The sequence below is a fragment of the Sphaerodactylus townsendi genome, linkage group LG08, assembly GCF_021028975.2.
Source record: "Sphaerodactylus townsendi isolate TG3544 linkage group LG08, MPM_Stown_v2.3, whole genome shotgun sequence".
Lineage (NCBI taxonomy): Eukaryota > Metazoa > Chordata > Lepidosauria > Squamata > Sphaerodactylidae > Sphaerodactylus > Sphaerodactylus townsendi.
This window is the reverse complement of record NC_059432.1, coordinates 82337429-82358255: the sequence shown is the minus strand read 5'-3', so window position 1 is coordinate 82358255 and position 20827 is coordinate 82337429. Positions and strand designations below refer to the sequence as shown.

General features: G+C 45.3%; 1 protein-coding gene across 3 annotated transcripts in view; it reads right to left on the bottom strand.

Annotated features, from left to right (window-relative positions):
* Positions 1–1166: 1166 nt before the first annotated feature.
* Positions 1167–20827, bottom strand: part of FBXO36 (F-box protein 36) — a 47284-nt gene continuing 27623 nt past the window's right edge. For all 3 annotated transcript variants that reach the window (XM_048506500.1, XM_048506501.1, XM_048506503.1), the window contains exons 2-4: positions 20708–20816; positions 6814–6986; positions 1167–1406 (exon numbers count right to left, since the gene is read on the bottom strand). In XM_048506500.1, coding sequence (XP_048362457.1) covers positions 1236–1406; positions 6814–6986; positions 20708–20816 — 453 coding nt within the window. In that variant the 3' untranslated portion in view covers positions 1167–1235. The remainder of the gene's footprint in view (positions 1407–6813; positions 6987–20707; positions 20817–20827) is intronic.

The following is a 20827-nucleotide window of genomic DNA, read 5'->3' as shown; positions in this document are numbered from 1 at the left end:
GCCTTGACTTTCACTTTGCTGTAGATTTTAATAGATCTCAAGAAACAGCTAGGATTGATGCTATGTAACTGGATTGCTTTTCTATAACCATTTGGAAGGGTTTGGATAACCGCTCCGACTACCCCTGAAACATGGCTGGCTCCCCTCACTTTCAGGATCCCGCAGCCGCTTTTAATCCCAGTGTTAACCAGTCAGACCCGAAATCCGCCTCTCTCTTGGCTATAAGCGTAGAGCTTCAGCTCCAACGATGCACCACGCTGCTCCTGAGTCTCAGCAGCCAAGAAGGCCAAGCTCAGGGTGTGGCGCCTTATATACTCCTGCTCCTCCCGCCTTTACGGCTCGGAGCCAATCAATGCAGTTCCCTGCAAACTTCTCTGCTAAGCATTGCACTTTGCATGCAACCACCCTTTGCCTCTTTTGCTCACCACAGCTGCAATGGCTGCCCCCGTTGAGTCGGTTGCTGCTATTTATATTTATTAAAATATGTATATGTGTCTTTCCTATTGTGAAATGCCTTGACTTTCACTTTGCTGTAGATTTTAATAGATCTCAAGAAACAGCTAGGGTTGATGCTATGTAACTGGATTGCTTTTCTATAACCATTCAAGGATAGAAGTAGGCAGTGGTGGGATTCAGCAGGTTCGCACCACTTCGGGAGAACCGGTTGTTGAAATGGTGCTTGTAAACAACCAGTTGTTAAATTATTTGAATCCCACCACCAGAACCAGTTGTTAAATTATTTGAATCCCACCACTGGAAGTAGGGTAGGTGAAAATGGGGGAGATCAACTAGCATATCTATTTCAGGACAGGAATGAGAAAGGGCAAAAAGGTAGAAGAAAAAACTCTCAGAAGAACAGTCATGGATCTGATTTCTATGAGGTGAGCAGAAGTCAATAAGAACACTGCCCCTCCCATTATGGCATGTGCAGAGGGGTAATATCCTCCCTCAGGTAAGGGATTCAAGCCCCAATTCTCAGACTAGATTTCTAGAACATTCTGGAGCTTCACAGACTCCACATGTGAAGCACCTCAGAGATTATGAAAATAAATCTCTATGAATTGTGTTGTGGCAAAAGAAATCTTATTAATATATGACAAAAAGAAAGGCTAAATGTTCACTTAAATTTTCTAAACAGCTCTCTTCTAAAAAAAAACACACAATACTTTTATTAGAACAAATCTCCACTTTATAACAGTTGCCACTAGGAAGAACACATCTTTATTCCTTTCTGCTCAGTTGACTTCCTTCTGTCTCCTCCTTCGGAGCTGGAGCTGCAGTTGAAGTTTATTAGTGAAGAACAACTGCTTCCAGCCCACTTCACGAGCCAGTGCTGTCATTTCTTCAGTAATATTCTCACATAAATTGTGCACAGTCATCTCCCACAGTTGATCAGAATTGCATAGCTATTTATAAAAGACACAAAAAGGTGTTAGAAAGTCTTAAACACTATCCAGACAAAAATCCATTTTCCATATCAGAAGCAAAATTTTAAAAAACCCTCCCTCCTGATCTCAGCAGCAGTTGCAATAAAAACAGAGAGAAATAGTGGAGTAATTGCCGTTGGGTAGAAGAGTGTAACAAGAAGTTTATCCTGATAGAACTGCTTATCCAATGGAGAAACAAATGGAAGGACGGATGGATGATCTGCATTATGAAACTGACAGGATACCCCCCCTCCAAATTGTGAGAAGAGACCAAAATTTTGAAGGGACATTGTGGTCATATGAGCATCATTTCATGGGAAAACATGGTGGCAAAAGTACAGGAATGAACTTCAGAGAGAAGGCATGCCTTCATAAGCAACAAAAACGCAGAAATGTGGAAATATAATTGTAAATCCAACCTTCCTGCATGGCCAATTAAAAAATGAACTGAAAACCGTATCTCTGTTTTTCACAAAAGGCATACCAACAATGGAAAACTCAAAAGATTTAAGTAGTATCTGTGACATATTTGTCTGGTTTGAGTCTTCACAAAATTAACTCAGTTATCCTTAGGGGTGTGTCTAACATGTAGCTCATGATATGTATAACCCAAACTAGCTTTCTCCCCGAAATAGAGATGTATATAATCACATTTGACAAAAATGTACTAGTATGTCAGTGTAATCATTTGCAAGGGCATTCCAGCCCAAGCCCATTGAAATCAACAGACCTGGAATGGTAGCTACACATAGTATTGCACTACATATTGTAAGACACTGAGGATTTTGTAGCGGCAGTGGAACTGCTGGCTGTATGTAATTTCCACATAGGGTAGTTCTTAAGCAGTCATTTGAATCTCAGCCGCTGATTTGAAAATGGAAACCCTAACTTTGACTTAAAGGAATTGCAATGATCATGATACAACAATGATCTTCTTAAAGCAAACTATTCTAGTTTAACCAGATTTAGGTTGGATTGGTACTTCAAAAAATACAAAAAAAAATCAGTTCCAAGATGCCTGCCCGAATGAAAAGATCTTCTACTGCTTCCTGAAAACACTCAGGCCTGGAAGCAGGCAAACTTCCAGGAAAAAGAATTCTACAATTGGACAAGGGCCACCAAATAAGATCTGTTCCCTTCATAACTCGTTACTGATGCACAATGGCCGTTTCAAAAAGCTTGCCCAAAAGCATACCACAGAGATTGCAACAGGCCATGGGAAGGAAACAGTGTTAGGGTTCAAATATGACCTTTAGCAACTGGCCTGATATTAAAGAGATACACTGTCCGGCAAAGTAGCAGTCATCAGCAGAGATGAAAAATACTTCTCTTTTTCCAGCTTCATGTAAAGTAGTTTTTATATTATTGGAGAAGGGGATAAGGAATTGAAAGAGGTCCTTTTGCAGCACTCTGATAAGAATTAGTACAGTGTAACAAAACTGAATTGTAACAAAAACCACTGACAAAGATCTGAAAAATCTTATATGTGTGTGTGTGTGTGTGTGTGTGTGTGTGTGTGTGTGTGTACGTACGTACACACACACACACACATACACATACACACACACACACACACACTGAAATTTTATACACACACACACACACAATACTGAAATCAAATTTTAAAGAAATTATAATAGTATGATGCTCTATTTAGTTCTAAATCAACATATATTACTGGCTACATCAAGCAATAATTATTCTTTGAGGAAGTATATGAAATACAAAGAGAGAACTTGTTTTGGACTGTTATATTTAAATCATGGACTGAAATTGCTGGTTTGAATTCTATAACATTCTGAAAAGTAAAAGGTGTCATTACATTTATTTAGTCTTATAGTAAATTAAAATATCATTTGGAAGGTGCATATTTTGATCCACAACACAGCAGGATTTTCAATGATCACGGTAGAACAATGCCTTTCTTAAAGCGAACTATTCTAATTGAACCACAATTCAGTTGGATTGGTACTTGATAAATGAAGCACAGTAAACAAAAACTATCTACAGCAAGACGCACTAGGCAGCTATTGCTCAGTTTGTATGTAGTGGTTAAGAATGACAGACTGTAATCAGGAGAACTGGTGTTGATTCCCCACTCCTCCATATGAAGTGTGTGAGGAGACCTCGGGTCAGTCACAGTTTCCTCAGAACTCTCTCAGCCTCACCTACCACACACAAGGTGCCTGCTGTGGGGAGAGGAAGGGAAGCCGCCTTGAGCCCTTCGGGGATAGGCGGCCTATAAGTTTAATAAAATAATAATAATAATAATAATAAAATAATATGATCGTCAGCTGATTTATGACTCCTTAAGATAGAGAAAAGCCAGGTGTAAAGAAACTGCTTTTCTAATTTTGGATCAAATGTTTACTCGTTTCTCATTTAAACGTGTATATCAATTTATTGGAGAATTACATGGCTGCAAAGTGAAAGCAGTTCCTTTGTGCATGTGTACAGTTGCAGCAACCACAAACAGCTTTCAAAGCAAGTGAGAACCAGTTCCTTCTCCTACAGTCTTCATTGGTGGTCTCCCTTCCAAATATCAACCCCACAGTTTCTGAGATTTGAGATTGGGCTATATCAGGCAGCCTTCTTTTCATCCTTTGTGCAATGCATGTCCTTTTCTAAGTCTCTCTTTTGCATTAGGGTTTAGCGCCCTCTAGCGGCATTTTGTTAAAACCAGCCCTTGCCATATGTAATCATTTACAATCATTTCTGAGAGAAGCTGAATTGGTTTACAGTAGAACAGTTAGATTTGTATCCAGTAGCAACATAGAGATTAACAAGAGTTTCAGGGTACAAGCTTTAGAGAGTCATAGCTTCCTTTACCAGACACTAGTAGGAATGGAGATCTCCGAGTCTTTTTATCCATCATAAGTGGGAGAGGTGTTGAAAAGAATGCTTGTAAACAATTCAAAGGTATAATACAGCTTAGTTCAGGGGTCCCCAAACTACGGCCCGGGGGCCAAATGTGCCCCCCTGAAGGCATTTATCCAGCCCGCCAGGCATGGCAGCCATGGCTCCATTCATGTGCAGTGGGGGCTCGAGGGAGAGGAGGAACTGGCCCCAACGGCTGTTGATTGCAGTTACATGATGGCACCCCCAAATCTCCATGAATTTTCTGACCCAGAGTTGGAAACCTTACATGTGGCAACGCCTGCTCCGCCCTTCCCTCTCGGCTACTCCATGTGTTGCTCTCAGGCTTTCTATTCCGCCTCACTCCCATTGGCATCAGCCAGGCTGGCGAATCGCTCGCTGGCTGCTAGGGAGGGAAGAACCCAGGAAGATACCTGATCCTGGGTTAGATGGAATGCCTCATTGGGAAAGTTCTGCTTTTTTTTTAACAGCAGAAGGTATTCCACAGCCTCCCCAACAATATTTGGAGCCCACCCTGTACTTGACGTACTTTGGTCACTGTTCTAAAAATAGACCATGACAGAAAGGCTGAAAGGTGAAATCAAACATTTTACAATCATTTGTGCATAGGAATTTGTTCATAGTTTTTTTTAGTCCGGCCCTCCAACAGTCTGAGGGACAGTGAACTGGCCCCCTGTTTAAAAAGTTTGGGGACCCCTGGCTTAGTTGGAGAAGAGGGGAAATGCTTGAGAGCAGAAAATTAGCATCTGTCATGAGATAAGAATTATAGGTCCCTATTCAGTACTGGGATGGGGTGTCCATCATGCTGAACCTGTATTCCTTGGGAGTCTCTCATCGATATACTTGCCTGGGCCAAGCCTGCTTAGCTTCTGAGAAGTGATGAGATTGGTCCAGCCTGGGCTATTCAGGTCAATTACCTTGCATAGGTAATGGTTCCATCGTCCTGGCCACCGGTGGGCTCTGGGGGGTGGGGGGAGAAGGGAGGGTTTTTATCGCCATCTGAGTTTTATTCTGAGGGAAGGACAGGTTTTTATCACCATCTGAGTTTTATTCTGGTTTTGTTAGAAAGTTATATTGTTATTGGTTTTTAATTATATTATTAATAGTTATATGGTGTTGTGCACCGCCCTGAGCGCTCCTGGGGAGAGCGGCTAATAAATCTAAAGTAAATAAATAAATAAATAGGTGAAGTACAAGACCAGTAAAGCAGATACGGTGCAGGTTTTATGAAATGATTAACAGTAATCCACAGAGGTGTACCGGGGTTAATGGCACTTGGGCCAAAACCTACTCTGGGAGTCCCCCCACTCCCCGCTTATCGAAACTGCAGGAGCTGGCCTGCAGGTAGGCGGGGGTGAGGCTCGGCGGCAAGCAGCTCAGACGGATGCCGTGGTGACAGGCTGGATCCTGCCCTCCAGGGGCCACCCTGCCTGGGCAGTCTTCTGCAGGGCCCTGCCCTCCCTTGGGAAGGCAGAAGCCGGCCTGCAGGGAGACCGGGGGTGGGGGTCAGTGGTGGGTGGTTTGGACGGGCGGCTCAGGTGGGCTTCGTGGCAGTGGGTCAGCTTTTACCCTTCACGGCCTCCCAGGGGGAGCCAGCCTGCGGCCACAGCAAACAGCTCAGCCGGTGAGCAGTGCCCTGCCATGGGGAGAGCTGCCGGGCAGTGGCCAAGTCATCATGCTGCTGGAGAGGCCAGGTGCAGGGACCCGGCTGGCACCCAGCTCCCCCATGTGGTGAAACAGTGTGCGCCATGTCCCCATGGGACGTACACCCCTGTTTATCCATTAGTTTTAGAAAACTTTTATTGTGGAAAATATGAGCCCCTTATCCTTATTTAATATATCTTTTTCCTGCTATATTGCTTGATTATTATTTTAGATTATAAACATAATTTTTCAATTTAGGGTTTGATTAACCAGATGGCAATAGATCATGTGTCATGAAATCTTTACTTAAGAAACCATGAAATCCCTTCTGAAAGTGCTTTCTTATGTGTGTGTGTGCATCTGTGTTTGTGAGAGAAAGAACTGGAAGTGCACAAATAAGCATAAGACAAGGCAGGACAAGAAGCATGCCTAGAACAGAAACAACTGTGAATATTGAGATCAGTAGCATTATGAGAGCAATCATAATTAGGTCTTCTCTGAGTCCCAATTTGTTCAGTGAGCTTACTTGTAAGAACGACTTCTTAGCATTGCAACCTATATCAAATAGCTATATTGGATTAGCTCAGCGTAATAATGCTGTCTACATCATGAGACAGCTATCTCAGCCTAGGAATACATATATGACAGATCACCTGTTGTGGAATGATTCAGATAACATGTCTATTCCTCCCAAATGCTTGTTTCTTTCCACTGTTACGTATATTTACCAGAAATACTGCACCACTGCAGAGGTCACAGGATATTGTACAAATAAGAAATGAACACCAACTGAAAGCACCCATCTCTAGAAAAGAACTATTTACACTGAAAAAGAACTGAAATCTAATTTCCAAAACATTTTTACCCTTTCAAATCTGTGAGCTACTTGAGCAAGCCGGGAAATGTCTTCAAGATCCAAATAGGCCACGATGCGCAGAAGCAATTGGTCAGGAAGTCGAGCCAGGAAATCAAATTTACCCTGGCACAGATTGATGATATGGTCTAGAATTCCTGGTCCAAAGATATAGGCTATTTGAACTATGATTAAAAAACAAAACAAATAAAACCAAAGAGATTTCTATTGAGTTCTAAAAAACACCCAACAGTTTTTCTAATCGTAATTACCTATCTACTCATCCATTTTTAACGCCACCTTCTTTTAAGGAGTTCTAATTATAAACTCGCATGTTACATAGTTAACACATGAAGGTGAGCAGATTTATGTGTAGCCCACATATGGCAAAGCCTACAGGTGATCATGGCAGAAAGTAGCCATTTAAACTTCCCAAATCTGAAAGTTAGTTATGCTCTTGAATACCATTAGCGTCCAGCGACTCACACAGAGGCGTACCAGCAGAAATTGGTGCCCAGGGCAAGATCAGAGTTCTCCGCCTTAATACTTACAGACATTTTTCTTCCCTAGTCCCTATTTTTTGACATAATCATGTATGAACAGGATTTTATTTGCTTACATCTAACAATTCAAGATTGCCAAGCAAGTGCTGAATAGGTTGGGCTAAGATCAAATCTATAGTTATAAACTAGTGATGAGACCAGTTTGTATCTATAATCAGCACATTTATTTACATATTAAAACATTTATATTAGTTCCTTCTGTCCATAAACCGAGTCCTCAAGGCGAATTAAAACAAAACAAATCAAAACAAAATCATAAAAGGCAAATCTTACTCCCAAATGGTCTACATACATCTAGCTTCAGGGTGACAAAGAATGTTCAGAATAATTACTGTTTAAGCACTGATTTAAATTCTGGTAAGATAAGTACAAATGATATCAAGATGCAGTCAAATGAAGATTTCATCCTTGGCCCTTTCCGCACAACCAAAATTAAAAAAAATTGAGGCAGGAAATAAAAACTTTCCTTTATGATGGTTTTTCCCTCAAAACATTTTATTTTCAGCCTCAAAACATTTTATATGCATTTTGGACTTGAGCTATTCTTTTTCTGAAAACATTTTCAAAATGTTTTTGCTTGCTATGCGTATGTCTTTAAAATGTTTCCCATATCTCTTTGCAGTCTCCAGACTTCTTCGACTGCATTTTCAGAGCTCACTCAATCATCTGGTCTGTTTATTTTCATCAGTTTTTTTTTATTGGGAGGACTTTGAAGCTACAAAGATATGACTTTTTGGGAATTGCAGCACACAGCTGTGAAGCATGGAAGCTACAAACCCTTGGAGAAGCCAAATGAACCGGAAAGCAGGAATCACAAAAATAATTGTGGCCAAGAAAAAGAGCTACTTTTGAGAGAGACGTGAGAGTCTTGAACCAGAGGTGGAGCCTTCCTACATAAGGGGGGTTGGGAATTGTGTGTCTGCGTTGCACCGGGTGGCAAGCACCTCCATGGGGAGGGCAGCAAAAATTTCAGATTTGTTTTTTGTATTTTGTACTGTTTTTCAATTTTTGGCCTGCAGGGGGCAAAGTTTTTAGGCTAGCAGCACTAAAGCACTACAGAGATTTTTCAGGAGACCCTCCTGATGTTACCACCCAAGTTAGGTGAGGTTCGGTTCAGGAGGTCCAACGTTATGGACTCTCAAAGGGGGTGCCCCCATCTCCCATTGTTCCCAATGGGAGCTAATAGGAGAAAGGGGCTACACCTTTGAGAGCCCATAACTTTGGACCCCCTGAACCAAACTTCACCAAACCTGGCTGGTATCATCAGGATAGTCTCCTAAAGATATCCTGAAATTTTGATGCTGCTAGCCTAAAAACCGCACCCCCTGCAGGCCGAAAACTGAAAAACACTAAAAAATACAAAAAACACAAACGAACAGGGGGTGGGCAGCAAAACTCAGATTTTGCACCGGGTTCATTTTTCCCTAGCTACACCTCTGGTGCAAACAAAGGGTGGGAGGGATTGACTTGTGCAGAAATGGCCTATATCTGAAACCTTAGTAGGTATATGGTTGTGTGTTTCCATTAGAGTAATTGCTTTCACATTTAATAACTGACTTGTTGTATAATGAGATGAAATAATAAGAATGCTCAATTGTGAATGAAGTATTTAAATAGCAATACCTGACATTTCTAAAGAACTTTAGATTATTCAAGCACTTGAAATACACTGTTTCATGTAGAATTTGAGAACATTTCTAGAAGAGTGGTTATTATTGATCTAATGAGTCTGGGTGTAAGGGTGGGGGTTAGTTTCTGCTCTTTCTGCCCGGCCTTGGCGCGATTCATGCGCCGTTGTCTGGAGCCGCAGGTGCCCTTGAGGTGGTTGTGGCCTTAACCTTTGCTGTGATTATCTTGTGTGTGCGTTTGAAGCTTGTTTCTGCTCTGTCATGGGAAAACTGCTGGGACGTTTGGGGGGAGAGTGGCGCTGAAAGGTTCCGTAAAATGGCGACACCTATGAAGCCCGGGAAAGTCAGAACTGCGCATCCCGTTAGTAATCTCGCGATGCGTTCGAGAGTTTATAGCGAAATAAGCGTTCTGAACTCAGTTCCTTTGTTTCGAGTCCTTTGAGGTTCCTTACATTATCTGCGGATTCGCTACACATCTCTATCTTCGGATTGATTTTTGGGTCACTACCATTGTCCTTCTATGTTTGGCAGAATCCCCTGATGCCCAACGACATTACGCAGGGGATTGAACACCGAGAGCTCGCCAGCGACTTGGAAGGCTGACAAGACTGTGGTAGCCGCCCCCAAAGAGGGAGCTCCATATCTTCTTTCCACGCCAACGGCCTCTCATCGGAGGAGAGCCAGCGGGTGAAACCCGTCTCCCTGGTGATCCTCATTAAGCTACTCGGCTCAGGGCGGAGTTTAGCGGCTTCCTCCAACTGCGCCGCTGAGCAATTGGAAGAAGCCCCTGATGGCTCGGCGCCTGGTTTCAGCCGGCAGCGCCTGGAAGTGGAGTCCAGGATTTCTCACGATCCTGGTGGTGGAGTGTCGATGGATCCCAGCCCCCCTGGGGCAACATTTCACCACCGCCAACATATGGACCCTTCTCACAAACCCGGTACGATGCGACGGGTAGATTGGGAGGAAATGCGGAATTTATCCAACCATCCACGGGAACACCAGAGAAGAAGTCCCTGGCAAAGGGTTCCTGGATCAATACCTCGAGATCCCCTCCGAAGAAGATCACGCTGGCAGAGCACCGGAGCGAGCTACCAAAAGGCTTGTGCCCCAATGACCCAGGACTCTGAGGAGGAAGTGTTGGAAGTACCGTGCACAAACTTCCAGACTCCAGGCTCACGTTCGCAGAAGATGCCCGATGCCCGCGACCCTCTGGACTTATCATCCGGATCTCGAAGAAGCGGCTGGCCATGCCCCTGGGCCCGTTACGGTGCTCCGTCGCCTCCAGACCTGAAGTTGATAGGGGGCTACCGCCTCTACCGGCCCATGCGGATGCATAAAGCGCGTCCCTGGTTTTCGCTGATCTTTGGGAACAGATGGAGGCTCTCAAGAAGAGACTAAACGGGACTAGAGGAGGCAAGGAACGGATGGCTCACGAGAAAGAGAAGCGTGAAGCCTTAAGAAACAAGAAGCGTGGAACAACAGCAGCGCCCGGAGCCCGTAGAAAGCGGAACTTTCACGAGAGAAGGATGTCCTAAGAGACCAGTTCCTCAAAGACCTCACCTCCCGTGACCGAGTCCTGGAACACTCCCGACTCGAACTCCAGCGCCAACGCGAATGCCTTAAAGCGCTGGAAAACCAAGGAGTAGTCGAAGCGGAATTGCAGCGTACAGAACGGGATAGACTGCAACGTGAAAGGGAGGCTCTCATATGTTGTGAGAGGGAGTTGGCTGCAAGGGAAGCGATGTTCTGGAGAGATCTCGAAGCGCCACCAGTGGCTCTACCCAGCACCGGTGGCGCGCCTCACCGACCCATCGCCCCGGATCGTACCGCTCCCCTACCCCTACCCCAGCAGTACAAACACTACGAAATCGACGCTATTCTGGATTCTCGTTACATACGCAAACGTTTGCAATATTTGGTGTCCTGGGTGGGATATCCCTCGGGCCATAATCAATGGGTGTATGTTGAAAACATTGACGCCCCCCCTTTGATCGCTGCTTTTCATAAAGCTTTCCCTCTTAAACCGGGGAGAGAGGGGCTTTTCGTGGAGGAGGCGGAGTGTAAGGGTGGGGGTTAGTTTCTGCTCTTTCTGCCCGGCCTTGGCGCATTCCTCGTTCTGGGCTTTGTGCCCGAGGTGGTTGTGGCCTTAACCCTTGCTGCTATATTATCTTGTGTGTTTGAAGCTTGTTTCTGCTCTGTCGTGGGAAAACTGCTGGGACGTTTGGGGAAGTGGCTGAAATATTGGGTTCCGTAAAAGCGACACCTGAAGTCCCGGGAAAGTCAGAATCCGCATCCCGTGTAATGCGATCGTTGAAGTTTATATGAAATAAACGTACTGAACTCAGTTCCTTTGTTTCGAGTCCTTTGAGGTCTTGTGAGGAAAATCCATTCTATGTTTGTCCGCTTGTCTTTTTTGGGCTTCTTGCCCTTGCGAGAGCGAGGAAGAGACGGATTTCCAGCCTTCAGCTAGAGACCGGATCCAGTCACCAAAGTCAGGGGAGGTTGCGGAGCCGCTATATGATGTCCGGAGAGCTGGGGTAACGGCGGGAACGACCGACCCGAGACCACTTCAAACGGAGTTTTATTGGTGCTGCTGTGAACCGCGTACCGCTCCCCTACCCCAGCGTAGAGTCCTGCTCCCGGTGCAACCTCCAGCCCCCGGTCCAGGGGCGCAACCACCGCCTGCATACAAGCCTCCGGCCCCAGCTCCCACGAGCGGTAGGGAGTTACCCTCGCCCTCCCACATCCCTGCACGTTTTCATGGGACACACAGCTTCCCAGATTGCCATATTTCATCCACTACAACTTCAGCGACGCACACATGCTTGGAGTTTGATGATCTTTATAGAGTCCCAAGCCGAGAAGGTGCGTGGACGCATCGAGGTCCGTGCTGGATAGAGACGCGGCCGGAATGGATTTGTGGAATTACGCATGAAGTTCCAAGGGGCCCCTGGAACTGCAAACCGTGGCAACTTTACTTCAAGGGTTCGCGACTCCGTTTTCAAGAGATCCGGAAGAGGTGAACAAAGCCATCAAGACTGTTAAAAACTCTCCAAGCAGGGAAATAAAACCTTTGCAGAGTTCGCCTCGAGAATTCCGAAGTTGGCGGCTGCAGGAAGCTCCCGGACTGGCCCGAAGCACGCTATGAAATGTGAATACTTCCCACAACGCTGTCGAGGAGGAAATCTGCACCTGGGCATGCATGGTGCGTGAACCCCAGACCATCGCGGAATGGATTACCACCGGCAATCTTATTGCGGCCCGTCTTAATCGCTCCAAGACGGGGAAAACCGCTCCGACCAAACCTCCTGCCGCGCAAACCTCTTTCCTGCCAAACCCGCGCAGCAGCGGTCCAAACCGTCTCCACCGTGGGTTAGAAGGCGCAGTGCAGGACTGCCGGCAGCCGTAATCCACCTCTGAGCGCCGCCACAGTCTGCGGGTTATGTCTATATGTGTGAGGGCCGGGCCACATGGCAGCCAACTGCCGAAAAACAAAAGGCGCCTGTCCCACGCTTCCCCGCGAGAGTCAATAGGCACGGACTCTTACCGCCGCGAAGATTGTAGGGGGTCCCAGAGCGAGCTGCGCCGCTAAACCACCTATGATAGACGCAGCCGATGACAATCGAACCTGAAGGGGTGGAAGCGCTTTCATCCAGGTCCCCGCCGGAAGAATTTCCCTGCGCCAGATCGCGGTGAGTGAAGGGGGAGCCCCCATAACTATTATGACCCCGCACGCTAACCAATACCTCCAAGCACCCACCCATATTCTGGCCACGAGCTCTTGTAGATTCCGGTTGCTCCCACTGCCTTATATGAAGCCTCAGGTGGCCTGAGCAGCTAGGGCGCTTCGAAGCGTATAGCGATTGGCCCAAACCAATTCCCTTTGCCACTCAAATGGATGGCAGCTTTCGCTGGGCACCCGACAGTCCGGCCCATTTCAAGACTCCAACCAGTGCTTCTGCGATGTGCTGCGAACGCACCTTAGGGAAAGGCGTAGCTTCAATTCTGGCTCCAGTTAAGCCAAACATCCCATAGTGCTGGGCATGCCCTGGCTCCTCTCCCATGAACCCACGCGATCTTCTGGGGGGCAACGCGCGCCGCGGATTCGATTCAATCGCATCCCCCCTTTGTGGGATCCACGTATGCACGAGGAGTGAGCCACCTGGCAGAGGCTAAAAAAAAAAGAAGATCCCGAAGTATCGCCCCAGGCAATGGCTTTCGCCGTAGCGAACCCGCAGAGCCCAGGTGAACTGGCCGGAGTTCCCCAAACGAGTACTGGGACTTAGCCAAAGTCTTTGCAGAACAAGGAATCGCGATCAACTTCCCACCCCATAGGGACACAGGGCACTGTAAAATCCTCTTGGTCCCAGGGGCACAACTCCCCAAAGGTAGAATATATCGGATGAGGCCCCAGCCGAGGAGAAGGAGCTTCGAGCCTTTCTCGATAAGAATCTGGCTTCAGCCGGTTTCATCAGCGCCCGAGCCACGCAAGAGCAATCCCACGCAGCACCCGCTTCTGTTTGTAGAAAAAAAGAAAGATGGAACCCTACTGTCTGTGCACTGATTATATCGTGGTCTCAACGCTGTTTTCCTTGTCAAATAAATACCCTTTGCCCCTCATCAAGGACCTACTCTGATGCCTTGGGAAAGGGGCGTATTTTTACCAAACTGGATCTGAGGGAGGCTTATTGCCGAAGTCACCCAATTGCTGAGGAGTTTCGAGCATCTAACAGCATTTAATACCAAATTTGCGCCAGCATGAATATCTTGCTGAAATGCCATTTGGATTATCCGGTGCCCCAGGGGCTTTCATGTCACTTATCAACGATGTTCTAAGGGCGTAAGATTTTTAGCTGTTTAAGGGGGGGTGAGTGGTGTATTTGGATGACGTGCTAATATATTCCCAAACGATGGAAGAGCATGAACGTTTGGTCCATGGGCTGTGTTGCAACGTCTGCTTTCGATAACTCTAACTCTTTAGCAAAAACTGTCCAAAAGATGTGCTTTCCACCAAACCTCCATGGATTACCTAGGGTATCAGATCTCTCCAGAGGGTGCTGGAGATGGACCCGACAAAGTTGCAGCTGTAGTGAATTGGCTGATACCCACCACCCGTATAAGGAACTTCAATCGTTTTCTAAGGTTTTGCTTAAGAGCTTTTTGCTCCCGAGGATTTTTATTCCCCAATTTGCTAAGCTTGCTCCTACCACTCCACAGATTTACTGGGCGCACCAAAGCGAAAGGGGCCCTGCAGGCGCATCGAGAAACCCAGGGCTCCCCTTTCTTAGTCCCCTGAGTGTCAAAAAAAAATCGTTTCAGGCTCTTAAAAGACAGCTTTTCACTACTGAACCTATTTTTAGAAACACCCAGATCCCACTTTTGCCTTTTCATGCGTCCATGTCGATGCTTCGGATAAAAGCCACTAGGAGCAGCACTCTTGCAGAAAATAGGATAAAGATAACAAACTTGTACTTTTGTATTGCTTATTTATCCGAGAAAAAAAACTTTGTCCGACCCTGAACTCCAACTGGACGGTTGGAGATAAAGAAACTGCAGCCATTAAAGAAGGCTTTGTCTCTACGTTAAGCGGCATTGGCTTCAGAAGAAACGCCACTCGCCCGTTCAAGTCTGGTCAGATCACTAAAAAAACTTGGCAGCTTTGTCTACTCCACTCAAAATGTAAACGTGGCCAAACAATTTGGAGATGAAGGCGGATTTTTTTCCAGATTCAACTTCACTGTCCATTTTTTCCCTGGTAATAGTAACAAATTAGCTGACGCCCTATCCGCCTCCCAGGGGGACGGACACTTCCTTCACGTTAGCCATGCCTGCACTGTTACCATTTCTCACACCTTCTCAATTGGGATTGGCGGTAACCTGATCCCAGACAGTTACGCCCCCGAAACATTCCCCTGTGAAGGTCCCGGACGTTGTATCCCCATTTCTACCGATCATCTGGAGGAGGCGGGGCGACAGGAGGTTCCGGAAAGAAGAATCTGACCCTCCTCCTGCAGTTAAAAGGGGAGTGGAGGCAGGGGGGACTGCACCAGGTACGTCCCACCGGCCTTCACGTAAGCAGGCTCTACTGGCTGCTCATGACGCCCGACACGCGGGACACTTTGGATTGTTGAAAACGCTTCACCTACGTAGGAGGCAGTTTTGGTTGCCCACCATGCGCAAGCCAAAGGACATTGGAGAGGCATACATAAAGGGGTTAATCCGGCGATCGCGCCAGGAGGCTAGAGGCCATCCCTAGTAAGCCGCCGCGACGCATTACTAAAAGCCCCATCCTCCGGCGGCTCGGCGTGGCAAAGTGATTTCCATGGATTTCATCACAGATCTCCCCGAAAAGCCATGGTAATGGTACGAAGTACTTTGGGTAAGTATTGGTGGACCTCTTTTCCAAAACGATACGCGCCGTCTCCGTGTTCCACCATTCCCTCGGTGCCTAAATTGGCCAAATTGTTTTATTCAACATATCTATCGTTTGCATTCATCGCCGAGGAGAGTGGATCTCCGACAGGGCCCACCAGTTCATATCTAAGTTCTGGAAAGCTGTTCCTGGAGTTGTTGGGGAACGGCCTCGACTGTGGCTGCCCCGTACCATCGTGCTAAAAGTAACGGCCAGAACCCGAATCGGACCAACAGAGCGGCTTTGAGGCAGTACCCACGTTGCTACACCAACTATCATCAGGATAACTGGGACGGAGCTTCTTCCCTTTGCCGAAAGTAATGCCTACAACCAACAGCAGCGGTTCACAGCAGCACCAATAAAACTCCGCTTTAGCAGGTAGTGCCGGTCTCGGGTCGTTCGTTCCCCCCGTTACCCCAGCTCCCCGATCATGCGCTCCAACCCCTGACTTTGGTGACTGGATCCGGTCTCTAGCTGAAGGCTGGAAATCCGTCTCTTCCTCGCTCTCGCAAGCGGACAAACATAGAATGGATTTTCCTCTGCAAGTGGGGGCGTGGGTTTATTTGTCCACCAAAAACCTTAGGGATGTGCATAAATATTCCAAGCTAGGCAAGAAATTCATAGGCCCGTTTAGGATCACCCAGGTGATCAACGATGTGACTGCTCGGTTAGAGTTGCCCAATTCTCTCAGTAATATTCACCCTGTATTTCATTCTAGCTTACTCAAGCGGGCTCCAGATTCAGATGCTTGGCACGACCCAACAGAGGTTCCCCCGCCGGTGATCGTTGATGGCCACAAACACTACGAAATCGACGCTATTCTGGATTCTCGTTACATACGCAAACGTTTGCAATATTTGGTGTCCTGGGTGGGATATCCCTTGGGCCATAATCAATGGGTATATGTTGAAAACATTGACGCCCCCCCCTTTGATCGCTGCTTTTCATAAAACTTTCCCTCTTAAACCGGGGGGAGAGGGGGCTTTCGTGGAGGAGGCGGAGTGTAAGGGTGGGGGTTAGTTTCTGCTCTTTCTGCCCGGCCTTGGCGCATTCCTCGTTCTGGGCTTCGTGCCCGAGGTGGTTGTGGCCTTAACCTTGCTGTGATTATCTTGTGTGTTTGAAGCTTGTTTCTGCTCTGTCATGGGAAAACTGCTGGGACGTTTGGGGGAGGTGGCTGAAGGTTCCGTAAAAGCGACACCTGAAGCCCGGGAAAGTCAGAATCCGCATCCCGTGTAATGCGATCGTTGAAGTTTATGAAATAAACGTACTGAACTCAGTTCCTTTGTTTCGAGTCCTTTGAGGTTCCTTACACTGGGACTATGAATCTTATTTTATTTGTGCAAAAAGAAAAAAATACAGCTAGAAAAGTCCAAAGCTAGGCAAAGTGATTTTCCTTTTGATTTTATCACTGTCCCAGTCCCCCACGAGTCCTTGTACAGTTCATGAACAGCAAACAAATGGGTGAATTTGTACACTAGATGCTGTGAGCCAAGGAACCAACAAGGGAAGGCCAAACAGATGGAGTGGTACTATATGTATACTGGATCTAATCAGCTAAGTCTTTAGCTAGTGGGTTTAGTTGATAAAAATTATTCACTTTTAACCCATTAGAACACAAGGTGAAGAATTGCCAATCTTGCTGAATTTGTGGGATCTTTTGGAAGGGTAATAATGGGAAATGGGTGTTACCATAAAATGGCTGGCATAGGGAAGCAAATATGAAATGACTGCTTCCTCCAACAATTCAGACCAACAGCCTATCAATGTATTGTAGAAGGCTGGAATCACTGGGATGTTGTGAGGTTTCCGGGCTGTATGGCCATGTTCTAGTAGCATTTTCTCCTGACGTTTCGCCCGCATCTGTGGCGGGAGAAAGAACCATTTGCCTGTTAACAAGTGTAAAGGGTGAAATTAGCAAGCTTGATTGCATGTTTTGGGTGGAATCCACACATTTAGCATGTGAGTAACCATGAAGATAGCATAATCAATAGTGAGGGCATCTGCATTGTAGTAGCCTGGCCTTTTGATCCCTTTGATTGCTTACTGCCTAGAGTGGTGGGTGGTGTTCTGGGTGGTGTTCACTAGCCCTTTGCTGCCTGGAGACATCATTTGTCTGGGTGGTATTCATTAGTCACTGTCTTGATTCTACTGTTTTTCAGTACTGCTAGCCAAATTTTGTTCATTTTCATGGTTTCTTCCTTTCTGTTAAAATTGTCCATGTGCTTGTGGATTTCAATGGCTTCACTGTGAAGTCTGACATGGTAGTTGTCAGAGTGGTCCAGAATTTCTGTATTTTCAAATAATATTCTGTGCCCAGCTTGGTTTATCACATGTTCTGCTATTGCTGATTTTTCTGGCTGAATTAGTCTGCAGTGCCTTTCATGTTTTTTTATTTCTGTCTGGGTGCTGTGTTTGGTGGTCTCTATGTAGCCTTGTCCACAGCTGCACGGTATGCGGTAGACTCCTGCAGAAGTTAAAGGATTCCTCTTATCCTTTGCTGAACGTAGCATTTGTTGAATTTTCTTAGTGGGTCTGTAGACTGTTTTGAGGTTATGTTTCTTCATCAGTTTCCCATACGATCAGTGATTCCCTTGATGTATGGTAATAACACTTTCCCTCTGGGTGGCTGTTTATCTTCTTTCCTGTAGTTTGTTCTTGGTCTTGCAGCTCTTCTGATGTCTGTAGTGGAGTAACCATTAGCCTGTAGAGCCCAGTTTAAGTGATTCAGTTTGTCTTGAAGGAGGTGGGGTTCACAGATTCTTTTTGCACGATGTACCATCGTTTTTATTGTGCTCCTTTTCTGTCTTGGGTGATGACTGGAGTTTTTATGTAGATATCTATCAGTGTGCATAGGTTTTCTGTATACTGTGGGTCCAATTGTTGGTTTGGTTTGTGGATGACTAAGACATCTAGAAATGGCAGTTTTCCTTCATTTTCTTTTTCCATAGTAAATTGGATGTTCGGGTGTATATTGTTAATATGGCTCAGAGCCTTGTTTAGTTCTTCTTATCCGTGGCTCCAAATGGTGAACGTGTTATCCACATAACAGAACCATATAGTGGGGTTTTTGGTGTTGTTTCCAGGGCTTCCTTCTCAAAGTGTTCCATGTAAAAATTTACTATTACAGGGCTAAGAGGGCTACCCATGGCTACCCCATCTCTCTGTTCATAAAATTTGTTATCCCATTGGAAGTAGCTGGTAGTGAGGGAATGTTGGAACAGGGCTGTAATGTCTTTAGGGAAATCCGGTTAATGAGTGCGATGGTGTCTGCTATGGGGACCCTGGTGAATAGGGAAACCACATCAAAGCTTGTCATGGGGGCTGAGTTTAAGATTGCCAATTTTTTCTATGAAGTGGGCTGAGTCCTTAATGTAGTGTATGATAAGTCCAATATGGCTTTGTAACTGTGCAGCCAGAAATTTTGCCACATCGTATGTAGGGGATATGATGTCACAATGGGTCTGAGTGGAGTGGAGTCCTTGTGAAGTTTTGGAAGTTCACAAAGTCTAGGAGGGAGAGCTTCAGATGTGCATAGATGTTGGCGTATGTTAGGATTAATTGAGCAGTCCTTAATCAAAGTGTTGGTTTTTCTGGTGATTTTGTTGGTAGGGTCCTGTTTCAGTTTTTTGTAGATTGTAGGATCCAAAAGTTGTCTGATTTTTTTCTTTGTATTGTTCTGTTTTCATGATTTCCATAGCATTACCTTTCTCTGCTGGGAAAATGATGATTTCAGAATCGGAATTGAGGCCTTGATGGTTTTTCTTTTGTTTTGCTCTCACTACATTTTATTTTAGTTATGCAATACCATCTCACACCTTCCTATCCTCCAATAGTATTTTACTATTGGTGGTCCCTGGTTGATTTCCACCAGAGTAAGGGCCTTTTTAGCTCTAGCTCCTGTTTGGTGGAACTCACCTCCAGCAGACATCAGGGCCCTGAGAGTATAAGTCAATTCCACAGGGTCTATAACACGGAAATATTCCGCCGGGCCTACAACTGAAGACGCCAGTCCTAAATTGTAACATCCTGCCCCTGGATTTATACCCCCTACTCTCTCACCCGTAAGATTTAGAATCACAATGAGAGTGGGATTGATATGTGGGTAAGGTGTGGTTAAATCACCATTTGTGTATTTTTTGTACATTGGAGGTTTTTTGTATATTTTAATATATTTTTTGTATATTGGAGATTACAATATTGTATATTGTAATCTGTTTATTAATATGTACTTTATTATTGTTCTTAAATAAGTATGTTAGCCACCCTTAGCCTGGCCTTTTGGCCGGGGAGGGCAGGATATTAAGCCACTCAGGATATGGGAGCAACAGTGGCGTACTGGCTAAGAGCAGTGGCTAAGAGCAGGTGCACTCTGATCAGGAGGAACCAGGTTTGATTCCCAGCTCTGCCGCTTGAGTTGTGGAGGCTTATCTGGGGAATTCAGATTAGCCTGTGTACTCCCACACACGCCAGCTGGGTGACCTTGGGCTAGTCACAGCTTCTCGGAGCTCTCTCAGCCCCACCCACCTCACAGGGTGTTTGTTGTGAGGGGGGAAGGGAAGGAGATTGTAAGCCCCTTTGAGTCTCCTACAGGAGAGAAAGGGGGTATATAAATCCAAACTCCTCCTCCTCCTCCTTCTTCAAATAAAATAAAAAGAAAACCTGTAGCTAACTTTTCCATTTAATTTATATTGATGCATCATATGCAAATACTTGATGCTTCTAGCAAAATTCTGGCTCTTTTTTCATCTCAAGAACAAAATTTGATGCATTTAAATTTCATCTTTAGTAACTGGAAAAATATAAGTCCAATAACATAATTTGGGAACCTCCCGTTCTTCCTTTTACAATATTATTCTTCTGCATATAATAAACCTAAATTGAGACAAAGAACTTTCAGCATCAATAAATAAGAGCCTGAAAGAATATTCTGAACATTATAAAAAGTGCATACTTGAATGGATACAGAAAGTTAGGGAGGATTGTTTTTTGATGGACCTTCACCAAATTCAGAAGTTGTATATTTCAAAACAACCCAATATTAATCTACATAGTGATATTAATCTCCCCTTCCCCCCAACTCAGTAATGGGCACATACTTTACTAATTGGAACATTTTAAAAAATCTCCTTGATGGAAGAAGGCCAGAATATTAGTGTTGCTACTGGCTGTCTCCTTTCAGCAGGAAATAGGCATTTGAACATTACAGATGCATTGCAACTTCACAGATCATCATTAAAATGTAATTAATCAATATATCTTAAAACCTGTATGCATATTCATCTGATTATGTTTCTATAACTTACTTTGGAGAGAAGGGTCATCCAGAAAGTCATCATGAGATTCTGTGAGTTCCCCAGGTTTTGCTGAACGAAATTCACTTCGAAGAGAAATTTTCCACCATCTAAAAGTTATCTATAAATGGA